The following is a 16,246-nucleotide window of genomic DNA, read 5'->3' as shown; positions in this document are numbered from 1 at the left end:
AGTTGGTTTGACAGAGACTTGTCATAAATATGGCCACAAAGCCTGCTCTGTGAAGTCAAATAATTATGTTGGACAACCTGCAAATAAACCATTTTCTTATGCCTTAAGCCTTTCAAAACCATGTTCATTGCGACGTAGTCTGCTCACACAACTTTCAAAATAGGCAGTATTTGTATCTTAAAATATTCCAGAAATGATGGTCCTTCCAAACACAATCTTTTTAAACATACTTTAAAACCATGCATTCATGTACACTACCGAGGCATTTATGAAGTACATAAATATCTTGGGGTAGATAGAGCAAAAACGCATAAAAGCTTCTTGAATGACATTCAGGCTTTTGTGCCCCAGCATGACTGAGCTCAAGCGCTCTCTGCTCCTGGACTACCGGATGGGTGTACCTTCTCCTCGGTCTCTCGCCTGGCCCTCTCCTCCTCCCGCCAGCGTCTCTCCTCCTCCTGCTTGGCCCGGTCCTCTGCCTCCCGCTTACGGATCTCCTCCAGCTGCTGCTTCCTCCTCCGCTCCTCGTCCTGCAACTGTAGGCCGGGCACCAAACACAACATGCGTTAGAAGCTGATGGGGGGGGGGGGGGGAGGTTAGTGTTTTGGGCCAATCGCACACAGGAAGAAGTCGGCACAACGCCACAACACCAAACACAAAACAAATGAGTGCAATGGTACGGCACGGATGGATATCAAAACTGACTACTGAAAACTTATGAGTAGTAATCATTTTCATATAAATAATACGATGTATAATAAAGACTGGGTTAAATAGGGTCTGTGTTTTGGGTTTGTTGTAGTAAGCCATGACATTTATACATGCTAAAGGTCTCCTCTTCTAAGAAATTGACCAAATACAGTCTTATATAGCTGGTTTCATTGCATTTGGTAATGGATGACTTAAACCACCACATCTTCACTAAACTGGCCTAAACATGAAAGTATACCCAACAATTTAGCAATTTAAGGGGCAAGCCACAAGGGTAGATTCAATTAGCCTTTCATACAAGCCATCCCATCTGGCTGTGCTGGTTATATGAACAACAGCCTACACAGCAACATATAGAACAGGGCACAGTGGGCAGGAGTAGAAATGATCCAGCCCCAGGAGGGGGGCCCTGCCAGGACACAAAGGCTGATTCAGGAGCACCGGACACCTGGACTGACCCTGCAGGTGCCAGGCCTACTCCAGGCCCGAGGTCCACGGAGGATTAAAAAAGCGAGCAGTATAATGGATATGCTGATACGATGCCCTTTAATAATAAAGAGGGCATTTGCAGTGGACATTAAGGTTAAAATATCCGCTCGTACCTATTTAATGTTTTTTTTTTTTTTTACGTTTCAAAGTGTGTTTTGGTCAGCGCCTAGGTTGAGAGAGGCAATGTGTACTGTCGGCAGACTGAGAACAAGAGAATCACAAAAGAAAGAGAAAGAGGCACATCGCACATCCATGCATGCATATAGATGAAGAGAGAGAGAGAGAGAGAGAGAGAGAGAGAGAGAGAGGGAGAGAAAGAGAGAGAGAGACATGGGGTGTGCAAACATTAGCAGAGCAGAGGCTCCGGCCTATCACAATCCAGCAATAAAACAAAAAGGTAACCTGCCCAATTCAGAAAAAAACTTAATGTTAAAAACGCTCGTCACGTCAACCCAACATTAGGAACCCTCAAGTGTAAATGCATGTCAAAGATCACACCACACAGGCTCAAACACTGGTACTGCACGCACAAGAGAAACAGAACAGACAGCCCAATGAGCACCACCACACGACCACATATGAAGATGATGATGATGAAGAAGATGAGGTGGTGGTGGAGGATTGATGGAAAGGGCCCAGTCAGGCAGGCAGGCGGTTGGGCGGGCGGGAGGGAAGGCCGGGTCACTGCTAGGGAGAGCCCCAGGTCATGCAGCGACCCTACCTGGTGTCCTGCATTCACTTCACTGACCAGCTGTGTTGAGGCACACGTGCTTCTCTCGTTGCCAAGGTAAAGACGATATGGATCAGTCTCCGACTGGTGTACTTATAGGGTATTGTGTATCTTTTACACTGGCAGAAGGTTGGATTTGTTATTGAAACAACTATTATTATTATTTTTATTCAATGGTTTTAGAAATGCTTAATAAATGGATGCCCTTCTCTCGGAACCTGTATTGGTTAATACAGGCAGACTCTGAATACTTCAGCAGTCTAACTTTCAGCAAACATAGGATAGTTTACAGTGACTTTAAATCAGTTATTCTACAAATGAGCGAGGAGGACAGGCACGTTCTTGGGGGACTAAGGCAGAGTTCCACAGTGGTTCAGTGGTGAAGGAAGGGCATCATAGCCAATGCGCATCCCATGTTGCGTTGCCCATAAGCTGCATCCCAAATAGGCCCTCCTCTCCCCTCCAACCAGCCCACCCCATCCCCTCCAACCCCCCCCCCCCCCCCCCCCCCCCCACAGACCCGAAAAGCACCAGGTTAGGGGGCGGTGGGAGTGGAGGCGGCGAAAGAGGGGGGTGGGGGGGCGGTGGAGTTGAGATAATGAGCGTCAGGAAGTCACAGGTAGAGCCTCAAACAAGAAGTGTTCGAGTGTAAAGAACGTACCAAGTCTAGAACAGAGATTGCTGGGACAGCAGTCTGCTGCGGGGGAAAAAAGAAACCAACAGAGAGAGAGAGAGAGAGAGAGAGAGAGAGAGAGAGAGAGAGAGAGAGAGGGACGGAGGGAAACACAAACAGAAGAGGGGAGTTGGGGTGATGTAGGGCAGGAGGAAACAAGAAATAAAAGAAGTAGAATAAAAGAAGTAGAAAAAGAAGAAGAGGAGGAGGAAGACGAGGGAGGGGGAAAGAAAAAAAAAAAAAAAAAAAAAGAGAAGATAAAAGTGAAAACATTGCTTGGGATCGGACGCAGTGATGTGCTGCCAGGAACATTCCGGAGCAGCATGGGATTGATTAGCGTCTGCGGCAGCCCCTCAACACCCCACCCCAAACCCCCCCACCTAGAGAGGAGTGCTGGCAAGGAGCTGGAGAGGCATGAGGTTTAAGCAGGAATCTGCACTTCATTCCACAGACCCCCCCTACCGCTAAGACAATGTTTTTCCACATGAAACACTCTCCACTCCACCTGCAGGCACTGACCCCATAGAAGGCACCTTCCTGCTACAGGGTTTTCATGGCACTTGCTCATCAGGGTTTGCAAGGCAATCATTTTTTGCCTGTTTTTCTCTTCATCGACTGTCTTGTAAAAGCAATAAAGTGTTGGTCATCTAAACAGCCATCTGCTCCAAGGTAAACGTATGACTAAAAATAATAGTAAGGACCTTGCGTCATGGCAAGAATACTGTGAATCTGGCCAAATTCATTACATTTCATGACCTGTATTAATTTAAAAAAAGAAATTCGGTTGATTAACTTTAGTGAGACCGAATACACGTGCGGATTATTAAAAAAAAAACGTGTGGGTCTTCTTTGGAGAAGAAAGGTATCGACCGATGAGGATTTGCTAAGTTGGTGATGGATGTGGCGTTAGGGACGCGCCGAAACCCCCCCTCTCCACCCCTCCACCCCTGCAGCCAGAGGGAACGCAGCGCGCAGCAGAGCATAAAGCGATGACATAAGCATGGTGCAGGTGCACATTGCAAAAACATTCATTCACTCAGAAAAAAAGAAAAACAACGAAACAAGGAGGAAAAAAAACCTCAACCGTTTTGATGCCAGAGAGATTCCCCAAAGGAATATCTCCTCCAGCCTGTCTGTTGTGTTGTGTTGCTCACCACTGAGACTCTTCCCCTAGAGCAGTGGTTCTTAACCTGGGTTCGATCGAACCCCAGGGGTTCGTTGATTCACTTTCAGGGGTTCGGCAGGGGTCAAGACACACGCAGTATAGCCCGGTTCACACTAGGAATGTCGGGCCGTTTTTATACATACCTACGTTTTGAAGAAATCATATTTTATTTTTTTAAATTACGTAGGGTTCGCGCGAATGCACTGATGAAGCTTGCAGGGTTCAGTACCTCCAAAAAGGTTAAGAACCACTGCCCTAGAGAGCCTTCCTGCCCTTGACCTGATCCAGGCCCTCACTGCCCTCTGCCCTAGCCTTCGCCTCTAGCTCCCTGTAGGTGCACTGGGAGTGAGAACTCTTGGAAATGTTATCTAGCTTCCCCCTGCGTGTCTGTTCTAATGTGTGATTTGGGGTGGCTGCCAAGTCCCCAGTATGCAGCCGTGCAGGGGTGCTGTCCAATCCTGTGGCGATCACTTGTGCCGTACTGTTGTTGTTGTCGCTACCTTTTTTCCCCGCCCAACGGCACATACGTTTCTCTGGAATTTTGGAAAGAGGTCCTTGAGGAGGAACATAGAGCAGTTAACAACACAAAGCTGCACGCTATCAAGCTTGGCAACTAAACAAGGGCTCAGGCGATGATCGTAAGCGGACATCTACGGAGAGTCATTTCAGGACGAACTGAACGTAAATACAGTTAAAGATTGTTACACACTGAATGGATTAACGGGCGATTTTTCTCAATCACACAGACTAATAAAAAAAATACCATTACGATCCTGAAATGACTCAAATTTGCATCAAAGCCAACTCTAACCCCGATCAAGGGGGTCTGACTGGAATTGAGGCAACTGGTCTCGCCATCCCATCCCCCCCCCCCTCCCATCCCTTCCTCCCCTCCTCCGTGCCGCTCACCCGTGCTCGTTTCTCGGCCTCCAGCCTCTGCATGATGAGGGTGGTGTCCACGTCCTCGTCCTCATCCTCGTCGTCGTCGTCTTCGTCGCTCTGCTTGGACTCCTGCAGCCGCTTCTGGAACTGCCACTCCAGCATGAGCTTGCGCAGGCGGTCGCTCTCCTCGGCCGTGCGCTCGGGCTTGGCCTGCAGGTCCTGGATCTCCTTGTCCAGCAGGTCCACGATCTGCAGCTGCTGCTGCTTCTCGAACTTCTCGCGGGCGTCGCGCTTCCACGGGTCGGGCGACAGCGAGTCGCTGGCCGACAGCTCCTCCTTGCTGATGGTGATGTACTGGAGGTCGCGGCGCTCTATGGTGCGCGGCTGCTGCTGCGGCAGGAGCTCGCGGATCACCGTGTCCCCGGGAGGAGGGGGGCCGCCCGGGCCGGACATCCCGCGAGGCAGGCTGGAGTGCTTGTCGGGTCGGCTGGGGAGAGCGGGCATCTGCTGGGGCAGAGGGGGCTGGGGCTGGGGGGGCAGGTACTGTTGCTGGGGGGGCACGGGCCCGTGAGCAGTGGGCGGGGGCATCTGGGGGTGGTGGTGGTTGGACGGTGGGGGCAGGGTGCCGCCGTGCTGGTTGTGATTGGGCCCGGGGGGGCCGCGGACCTGGCCCAGCTTCCTCTCCTGCTCCCTCCTCTTCCTCTCGCGCTCGTCCTCCAGGCGCGCCTTCTCCTTCTCATACCAGCGCTGTTGCTCCTCGCGCTTCTTGCGGTCGGCGGCGGCGGCAGCAGCTGCTGCGGCGGCCGCCTGTTGCTGCTGTTGTTGCTGATGTAGCTGCTGCTGCTGTTGTTGTTGTTGTTGTTGTTGCTGCTGCTGCTGCTGATGATGTAGCTGTTGCTGCTGCTGATGATGTAGCTGCTGCTGATGTAGCTGTTGTTGTTGTTGTTGTTGCTGCTGCTGCTGCTGCTGCTGAGAGGCAGGTGGAGGGGGCAGCGGCATGTCCGGGTGGGGCTCGTAGTCGTAGTGGGCTGGTGGAGGCGGTGGCGGCGGGGGCAGGTCAGTGCGTGTTGGCTGGGAGTGGGGGCCTGGGCCTGGGGCGGGGCCGGGGCCAGGGGGGGGCCCTGGGGTCTTCCAGCGGCCTGGGCCACTCTTGTGGTTGCTGTGGCCCTTGTTGAGGGTGCCGCTGGAGGCGTTGGAGTAGTTGAGGTGCTCCTGGCTGGAGGTGCTGGACTCCACGGAGGAGGAGACCTGCTGGTTCCAGTGTTCGCCGCTGCCGCTGCCGTGCTGGTAGTCCGGGTGTGGCTGCTGCTGCAGGTACCCGCCGGGCACGTCGTTCAACTCCTCCTGAGAGCGTGCCACTCTCTGTGCGGGCACAGAACACACAATTTACACAGAACCGTCTTTTGACAGCTTTCACGGACAGAGAAAACATCAACACTCACTATTAATTCTCCCTCACAAACTAACTGACATACACACACACACAGACACACACACACACAGACACAGGCACAGACACAGACACAGACACAGACCAGGGTTCACGCTAGACTTTTTCTTGGCCGGACAAATGTCCGACGCTATTCCAGAATATCGGCCATTTGGAATGTCTACCGGACATTATTCACTAATAGCCTAATTAAATAACCACCAAAACTCCAAATGAGAAACGACACAAATTTTTAAAAAATCAGGAGCTTCCAAACACTCAAGTAATTCTGTCAATCTGCAAAACTGATTACTTGGGATGTCACGTTTAGCCATGTGATACACCACTTTCATTTGTGCCACGAGTAGTGGCGTTATCGCAGTGCACTCTCATTGCACTTTGCTGCGGTGTTAGGGACATAGCGGCTCTGTGGTCAGACGACTCGCTATGGTCAACTAAGGCAGATCTTTTTAAATTCATGGAGCCTTTCGTAAAGCCATTTAACTTGCCTGCTCTCTCACAAATGCTACAGAACATTGTGTCTCGACCATCCACCTTTTCCGACCTTAGCCAACGGAATTGCTCGAGCCATTCACCTTTAAAACTCCTTTTAAGTTTTTTGGCAGGCGCATTTCCTAAATCCGTCGGGGCCTCGGATGATGTACTTGGAGTCGAATCATTTCTTGACGAATCATTAGGCCTATCAAGGCTATTAGTTGTCTTTTTGAAGAACTGACCGAGAGACGTCTGCTTAGCCTTTTAAAAATTTTGTTATTGTTTATTTTAGTGAACAGTTTTTAGCGGGGAAACCAGCCTGCGTGTGTTGCGGAACCTCGACCAGCGCATGTTCCGAATGCAATCCAAATCTGCTTTAGAACTTTTTTTTAGTGACATAGCAGGCTGATTATATTCAGGTTTATGTTACAGTTGTTTTGTTGTTTTCATAATTACTGATTAAATCATAGCCTACATACATATTTTCTATCGGACATTTGGGCCGTTTACATCTTATTATACCGGCCATTCATGCGTTCAATCGGCCAATGTCCGGCCATAGCCGGCTAACGTGAACACTGACACAGACACAGACACAGACACAGACACAGACACAGACACAGACACAGACACAGACACAGACACAGACACAGACACAGACACAGACACACACAGACACAGACACAGACACAGACACAGACAGACACACACAAACACACACAGAGACACACACACACACACACCTGCATGGACATGTTGTTGTTGGGATGGACCTCCATTGGGGGTCTGTCCTCGTTCTGCCAAGGCTGGTTGGGCGAGGGCACCACACGGTCCTGAGATTTGGAGGCCGGGAATGTGAAGTACTCTCTGGGGTACGTCTGAGTGGGGATGGGGTAGGCCTCGGGATGTGTGGGGGAGGGCTCCTCCTGGAGAAGGGACAGCCAGATGGAGATGGAGGGAATGGGGGAGAGAGAGAGAGAATAAAGGAAATGATGTCATACTCAAGTTACCCACCTATTGCTTTTCTGGTAACTAATATATTTGTTAGCATCCGTGGATCCTCTTCGCTCAAACTCAACTGTGCAAAAAAAAACGATTTAACCGGGCAGTTACATGGATGTTTGTCAGGGCCCCAGATTACTTTCCATGAGAGCTGCCTGCCACGCTCCCCTAACAGCATGCTAGTGTAAACACAGGCTCCAATGTTCAGCAGACTAAACACGCAAACGCTACGCCACACGTCTCCCCCATGTTATTCCACACGACGCACACACACTGCATGCATGCTCTCCCGTTCTCTTTCCTCCGTGACACCACCATCCCCTGAGGGGGGAGCATTGAAGCCCAGCAGAGTCATGCTGTCTCCCCCCAGACTACAGGAGCCGGAGTAGGGGGCCTCTAGACTGCTAGCGTCTGTGACGCCCGACTAGCTCTGGCTGTGGTCAGGGAGTTGTGGAACTGTTTGTTGACTGGAGGAGAGGCAGATGAGAAGAAAAGAGGCCTTAGAAAGCACTGCGGTGGGATCAGCTAATCAGAGGTTGAGATTTCCAGGAGGGGTGGTGGGGGATGATTAGGATTAATTGCCTGATGGCTCTGGCAAACAGAGATCAAAGCTTTTCTCAATTACAATACACCAGATCGAGCCAAGCACAGAGCGGGGGAATCCCGACGGGATGCTAATATGCAGGGCTGCTATCGGCATTTAGAAGTTCCTTAAAGGAGCTGCATGGAGCAGCAGACACAGGAGAGATCTGTTCTGTGCGTGTTTGGAGTTGCAAATAACAAAGAGCCATTAGGTTTAATAAGGTAGCGTGAACTTACTAAAAAAATCAATGACCTTGGGAAAGGGAATGTTTACAGCTTTGTAACAGAAGCATGCAACATTCCTCCACCAGATGTTGTTTAGAGAGGAAGTGTGAGCGTGTGTGTGTGTGTGTGTGTGTGTGTTTATACTCACATCAGCACAGAGATTGCCAGTGGAGACGGAGGTGATCTTCCCTGGAGCTGCAGGGTACACAGGCTTTCCTCCTGGACTCTGAGCCTGGTCTGTAAGGGAGAGAGGGGATGATCAGAACTGTTTGTGGGAGCTTGTGAGAGTCTGTATGTGTGTGTGTGTGTGTGTACACACACCTTACCACTATACTACTATCTGAAGCCAAACCCAAACAGACCCCAGCCTATCTAGCACCACCTACGAGTCCTTTCCTCTTTTCACACTGTTTATGAATTACGATGTTAATTATATCTAATGCATATTAAATGAGATACAATAGTATACAAATATTGAACAATATTAAATCGAATATTGAACAATGTTGTCTATTTGGTTGTTTTTTTCTTTCAGTGGGCCTACACCAGCTGGCCTGTTCTGAGGCCTCTCTCTGGGTCTACTCACTGGCCACGTTTGGGCTGGAGCGGTGGTCAGCGCGGTTCTTGAGCAGCCGCTCCTCTCCGCTCATCTTCTTTGGTTCGGGGTAGTTGTCCCAGGCACCCTGGGGGCTCTCGCTGGAGCCGTTCTGCACCGTGTTGTTGTAGAGCTCGAAGCCCTCACTCTTTGGTCGCAGCTTGCTGCCCTTGTCCCGCGAATTGGCTGAGGGGGAGGAACAGAGTGGTGGGGAGACGAGAGGCATTACTGAGCTGTTGCCGGGGGAGGGAAACTACCTTCTACTCGTTCTACATTTTACTACAGTTTTTATTTTTTATTCTATTTATTTATTCTTTATTTCAGACACCACGTTCCATATAAAGTAACAGACATACAATAATAAAAAATAAAAATAGAAATAGAGAAAATCAAAAAGATACAACACACATAATACAGTGCATTAAAAAGTATGAAGACTTTTGTGCCAATGTCGTCTTAGGTTCGAGGTAAATCGATAACAGCTCTTTAGAGGGTTGACCAGAGCCTCTACCATGCAGTTCTCAGACTTGTCCAGTCGACACATGAAACCATACATCAATTTTCTGAAGAGTGCCTCACAACATGGTCACATGCGAGTAGATCAGATATCAGCCCTGGGTCTTTACTTTGTCACTCAGGTTTAAAAAAATCAGGCAAAAGGCTAATAATGATTTATCCTGTGCCTCTTAATATCCTAAAGATATTTCCAATTGTAATTCAAAAACACCACAGTAGCAATTCATCTTTTAGAATAATCCCTCATGACAGACTTTGTTGCCAGGTTCTGTTTCTTTTCTGCCACAGAACACATCCGTTCTGCTATAACCTATCCTGTGAGTGCTAGAGTTAGACTTTGTTAAATGAGTATGAGTGTCCATGGCTGGAAAAAAGATTTCTAAGCATGATAAAGTGCACTGCTGCCATCCGTCAGAGTTGGACAACATTACCCTCTCAAACAAAGGCCTTCAGATCAGCCCACTGACATTAACCAGCCCTCCCCTCCCCTCTCTGCATATGAGGCCTACAGTTATAGCCATCACAAAGGCAAATGGGCTCCTGTCATTGGGTTGGAATCTGCACTGTTTCATGCCAACAGCACTTTTATCCTCTTTGACAGGGGGTCGGTGTGTCTGTGTGTGTGTGTGTGTGTGTGTGTGTCCAAACAGGGACACTGGCCAGGCCATGCAGTTAAACTATACAAACTGTCTTTGACTGGGCTTCCCATGTGGAATTTCCACTATTTTTGTGTGTGTGTGTGTGTGTGTGTGTGGGGGGGGGGGGGGGGGGGGGGGGGGGGGGGGAGTGGGGAGAGTGCATGGCAGGCCTCACCTCTGGGCATCATGGGGGAGGGCTGGTTGAGGAGTGTGGCCAGGCCGTGGTAGATGGCGCCCTGCTTGGCCACCTCCAGCGTCACCACTGAACCAGTACGGGTCATCAACTCCGCCGCCCTGCCACAGAAGACACACACACACACCGTTAACAATATAGTACATATATATGGGCCATTCTACCGAATTCGTGTAATATGCAGTCCCTCAACAATAAAAACTATTTACAAAACAATTAGGTATTTAGGCATAGATATTTAATTAGAAAATGTTATGGTCTATATAAACCCAATGCATTACATGAGATAGTGATAAGCTAAATATATACAAAATCATCATTTATAGGGTACTTTCTATTGGGAAGTAGCTGTCCCCAACCCTGACATCTAAATTTCAATGCCTTTAAATAACACTTTTCAATTTTTTTAGATTTTTTTCAATGATTTCATTTCAAAGATCTTTATGATTGGGTTGAAATAGAACTTGGAATATTTAGATTTATTGTGGGTTTAATTTTTAAATCAATTTTCTATACTCAAAAAATCATGTCCCTAGTTTTCATGTCACTACCGAAACACAAGAGTTTTAGTCCATTGGCTGAGCCTGTGTTTTAGCCACGACTCTGCATTTTTGACCATGCAGTGACACTGCATCTCTGACCCTCATGGTTGAATGGAAAGTAGCTAAATCCCATAGTTTTTATATAAATGTGTTCCAAAGTCTGAAAATCGACGTGTAACCTTAAGAATTGTCACTACCGAAACGCATGTTTTCTTCAATTAAGTAAACCTTTTGGGGTTTCATGGAAAATCTTATGTTTGTATGTGTGTTCACCTCTTCAAAGATGTCTTTGCATGCAGTGTGCTTGTTAGAATTCTTTATTTATGCTTAAAATTAGCTAGAATTGTCACTACCGAAACATATGGTAGTGACCTGATGATTTCAGTAGTGACAAAATGAAATGGTAAGTAGTTCAATCCGATAATTTTTTAAATAAATGTGTTGTGTGGACTAAAGGGTGGCCCAGAGCACCTTTTGGAAGATTTTGGGAGAGAAATGAACATCCATCCAACAGTGCAGTCACTACCGAAACACTGGATGTCACTACCGAAACAGTGCAGCACTACCGAAACACAGGATGTTTTGTAAAAAATTAAGTATATTGAGTAATCAACTAAAATGTTATGATACTGATTGGATTAATGTATGTTCAATTTCATCAATCAACAACTCTGGAATCAATATGATCAGTATTTTGCATTTTACAAAGAAATATTGCACTTAGATTTTAATGAATTGTATAAATTGAACTTGAAAATTTGGTAAAAAATTCATTTTTATGGATTTCATTGTGAAAACCTTCAAGAAATATTTGTAAAAATACTCTTCAGAGAAGGGAAGGAAACACAATCTGAACAGGTCAATAATAATACTTTTTTACTATAGTAAATGTGATGTTTCGGTAGTGACAATTTTTGGAAGAGGAAAAACATTCTGAAAATACAATATAAAAATTGACTGTTCTTTTACTAGATAAGTGCACTTTAGATATGGTACAATATACATACGGACAAAGTTTTGGGAATAAAACATAAAAAAAATCAAAATATTTCCGACCTGACTTTGCACCAATTCGGTAGAATGGCCCATATACACAACACATTTAGAAAACAGAAGACGACGATCATTCAACTCATTCTTTAACTAGAATCATTTAGTTGGCTAAACACTAAGGTAAATAACAATGGAACATCTGCTCACTGACACATTTAAAAAATGTTTCATCCATATAGTAAAATTGATCAGACTCTATAATCATGTTTATTAGCAAACCTTCTCTAAGACGGAGCTAATGATATGAATGAATTTTCTTAGTGACTGCCATATGGGATTGACTTTGAGAGTTCACAGCACAACAGGCCATTAAAGAGGCTTGGTTTGGAAGAAGTACAGTCGTGGTTTGATGCTGGCGAATGCTCACAAGCCATCTCAAAACAACCAAAAATCCATCTACAGTGAGTGTGTGTGTGTGTGTGTGTGTTTACTTCCTGTATATTTTTCGTTCGCAGATGGAAGTGCGGTAATAAATTCATAATGAAGCATATGCTTTTGATTTAATGCAGATCCTCCATTTAACAAGTTCATTAAGTCCAAGAATGAAACACGCCAACGGAACGCTGTGCTTTTAAATGCTGGACAAATAAAGCACATTAGACCCTTTAGAGTTCCCCGTCTGGGAACATAAAGAGGTTCTTTGTGGGGCTTTATGTGACACAGTAGAATAGTGTGAAAAGGTTACGAGCAATCACCAGATGGGTCAAGCCAAACGTCTCAGAAAACAAGTTTTAAGCCCGAGTGAGATTAAGGTGGGGGGTCTCAATGTCCAGTGCTCGTGGGATCTCGATAAGTCTGTGTGTAGTGTGTGTTGTCTCAGTAAGTCTGTGTGTAGTGTGTGTCGTCTCAGATATTTGTGTGTAGCATGTGATTTTTTTTTTGTTTTGTTTTGTGTGTTGTCTCAGTAAGTCTGTGTGGAGCATGTGTGTAGTGTGTGTCATCTCAGTAAGATTGTGTGTAGTGTGTGTCGTCTCAGTAAGTTTGTGTGTAATGTGTGTCGTCTCAGTAAGTATGTGTGTATTGTGTGTGTTGTCTCAGTAAGTCTGTGTGTAGTGAGTGTCATCTCAGTAAGTTTGTGTGTAGTGTGTGTCGTCTCAGTAAGTTTGTGTGTAATGTGTGTCGTCTCAGTAAGTATGTGTGTATTGTGTGTGTTGTCTCAGTAAGTCTGTGTGTAGTGAGTGTCATCTCAGTAAGTTTGTGTGTAGTGTGTGTCGTCTCAGTAAGTCTGTGTGTAATGTGTGTCGTCTCAGTAAGTATGTGTGTATTGTGTGTGTTGTCTCAGTAAGTCTGTGTGTAGTGAGTGTCATCTCAGTAAGTTTGTGTGTAGTGTGTGTCGTCTCAGTAAGTTTGTGTGTAATGTGTGTCGTCTCAGTAAGTCTGTGTGTAGTGTGTGTTGTCTCAGTAAGTATGTGTGTATTGTGTGTGTTGTCTCAGTAAGTCTGTGTGTAGTGTGTGTTGTCTGAGTAAGTATGTCTGTAGTGTGTGTAGTCTCAGTAAGTATGTGTGTAGTGTGTTTAGTGTGTGTTGTCTCAGTAAGTCTGTGTGTAGTGTGTGTTGTCTGAGTAAGTATGTCTGTAGTGTGTGTAGTCTCAGTAAGTATGTGTGTAGTGTGTTTAGTGTGTGTTGTCTCAGTAAGTCTGTGTGTAGTTTGTTTAGTGTGTGTTGTCTCAGTAAGTCTGTGTGTAGTGTGTGTTGTCCGAGTAAGTATGTCTGTAGTGTGTGTAGTCTCAGTAAGTATGTGTGTAGTGTGTTTAGTGTGTGTTGTCTCAGTAAGTCTGTGTGTAGTTTGTGTCGTCTCCAGACCGTGAGGAGTGGAGTAGAGTTAGCTAAAGTGTGCCTCGAGCTCAGGTAGGCCTCTTTGAAAAAGCTCTTTGTTTTTGAACACGGTTGAGTCGTTTCATCAAAGTGTTTTTTCTTCCCCCTGTTCAAACGGCGGGTGAACAGCAGGATATTGCGTGCTTTAGCCCCCATAATCCAGCTATGATGCATAAGGACCAATGAGAGCTGGAGGCGGCCAGTTAACCAATGAGAGCTGGAGGGGGCCAGTTAACCGACTTAGTGCAGGTCTGTTGGAGTTCCCTTTACTTAGCCAGAGAGAACGAGGAGGACGAGATGAAGGGCATTTAGAGCCTTATTACAGGTCTGTGGGACAAACCAGCTTTGTCTGGTGGAAAATGCCCATTTGTGTGTGTGTGTGTGTGTGTGTGTGTGTGTGTGTGAGAGAGTTTAACTGTAACAATAATGCGTAGCTGCTGGAGGTACCTTTCCTGGGAGAGGCCAACCAAGCTTCTTCCATCTACACTCAGTAGCTGATCTCCTGCAGCCAGACGCCCATCCTGTACACACACACAAAAACAGTAAGAAATGCACCAATAGAAATCACCAACACACACACACACACACTCACACACACACACTCACACACACACACACACACACACACACACACACACAACCACAAGAAAAAAAATAAAGCAACTTAAAAATACAGTGGCATATCTGAGCGCTGCCTCACTCTCTCATGGTGGATAGGGTGTTCTGTTCTGTCCATGTCACACCACAGGACGCCATTAAGACTTCCTGAGTCTCGCCGCGGCTAGCGTGCTGTGTGCAACTTCACAGTAGATGAGGTCACAGGACGCTGTGTGCATACATTTCCCCCCCCTAAATAACCTCTTAAGAATCTTCCTTTCTCTCTCTCTTTCTGTCACAGACACACAGAGACAGAGACAGAGACAGAGACAGAGACACACTCTTACCATATCGGCAGCTCCTCCTTTGACCACGGACTTGATGTAGATGCCCAGCTTGTCCTGGCCAGCACCCTGCAGCAGACACAGGAAATGAGAGACGGTCAGGATGGAGAGGTCTGACGAGCATCTCTCTCTTGCACATGTAATAAACTCACTCCACGGGGGAAGAACAGCACCGCTCCTCAAACCTGCTCTGACCATGTAGGGCCTGCTCAAGTACCCACACACACACACACACACACACACACACACACACACACACACACCTACAAATCATCTCAGACATAGAATAACTCCCTCAAAAGCCACGGTCATCTACTTCAGACTGTGAGTATCAAACACACACACATGCCTCACACAAAATACATATACTCTGACAGACTAGAGGACACACCACACACACACACACACACACACACACACTCTCTCTCTCTCTCTGTCGCTCGCATAGACACAAAGTTTCATTTTTAAAAAGCCAGCAGCCACACAAAGCCCTCTGTTCAGAAAGAACCCATTGACTGCAGCTCCAGAGGAAACCAGTAGCACTTCAACAGAGCCCCACTGATCCCTCACCCTCTCTGGGGACCAATGCAGCATGATTACTCCACTACGCTTTGAGACGAGCGGCAGTGAGTGTGTGTGTGTGTGTGTGTGTGTGTGTGTGTGAGTGTGTCAGGGTTCAGGGGTCAACAGAGCTGATGTGTTGTCGTCTGGGCTCTGACTGTTCCCCCACTCAGTGCAGCTCTTTGCTGCCACCCCCCCTGCTCCATCTTCCCCCAACTCAAGGCAATTAAAGTGGAAGACAGCCTCTGTGCCCGATTTAAACCCCTTCATGGCTCTTTCAGCTGCAGACAATGACTCCTTTCACAGCTGCACTGTCAATGGATGAAAATTTCACTCTAACAATCTCACTCAAAGAGGGCTCTCTCCATTCATATGCTTTTCCTCAGCTGGTTCTCTGGCTGGATCTGCATGATAGGATCTCTCACTTCTCAGCCCAGAAAAATCTTTTCCTTACTTTTCCTGAAGGCGGCTGTAATGTGTGTATAACAAGCGTCCATGGATCTCTTTAAGTAGCCTCCATCCAAACTTACTGGTCAGATAGGGCAGTCTTACATCAACCTCGTTTGATGTTTTTTTTCCTTCTTCCCCCCTGACATCTACTTTTGATGTCTTGCGAGGTGAAATGTGATCGACTTGCTATTGTGGCCCCTTGCTGTGCTACCGTAGCTCTGCGAAAACAAGAACCTGTTCCTTCTGGTGAACTTCACCTTGACTCGTAGCCAGCAGCAACAGCAGCTCCTCAAGCTGTGCGCTTTAAAAGGAATGGTTAACTTCGCTGTTTCACTGGCTCTCTTGTTTATGGAGAGCAGGCTTGTGGGTTTTGACTTCCTTTAGTTTGACGTGCATGCATTTTTACAGCGCCTGGATTTGCCATTGAAGGGACAGAAAGAGAGGAGAGACAGATAGGGATAAAGAGAGAGAGAAAGAGGGAGAGAGGAGAAAGAGAACAAGCGCAAGAGATTGTGTGCATTGTAAAGCCCCCTATAAAGTACCAGCTGTGACAGTACAG

The 16,246-nt window shown here is 46.9% G+C and overlaps 1 protein-coding gene across 8 annotated transcripts in view; it reads right to left on the bottom strand.

Annotated features, from left to right (window-relative positions):
* afdna (afadin, adherens junction formation factor a) overlaps positions 1-16,246 on the bottom strand; it is a 118,213-nt gene that overhangs the window by 8,738 nt on the left and 93,229 nt on the right. For all 8 annotated transcript variants that reach the window (XM_080832259.1, XM_080832265.1, XM_080832260.1 and 5 more), the window contains 8 exons: positions 14,680-14,745; positions 14,183-14,256; positions 10,308-10,426; positions 8,970-9,164; positions 8,532-8,620; positions 7,318-7,500; positions 4,678-6,012; positions 402-536 (listed from right to left, as the gene is read on the bottom strand). In XM_080832259.1, coding sequence (XP_080688385.1) covers positions 402-536; positions 4,678-6,012; positions 7,318-7,500; positions 8,532-8,620; positions 8,970-9,164; positions 10,308-10,426; positions 14,183-14,256; positions 14,680-14,745 — 2,196 coding nt within the window. The remainder of the gene's footprint in view (positions 1-401; positions 537-4,677; positions 6,013-7,317; positions 7,501-8,531; positions 8,621-8,969; positions 9,165-10,307; positions 10,427-14,182; positions 14,257-14,679; positions 14,746-16,246) is intronic.

The sequence above is a fragment of the Sprattus sprattus genome, assembly GCF_963457725.1.
Source record: "Sprattus sprattus genome assembly, chromosome: 2".
In the NCBI taxonomy this organism is placed as follows: Eukaryota; Metazoa; Chordata; class Actinopteri; order Clupeiformes; family Clupeidae; genus Sprattus; species Sprattus sprattus.
Note: the sequence above shows the minus strand (reverse complement) of the source record. Positions and strands in the feature narration are given on the sequence as shown.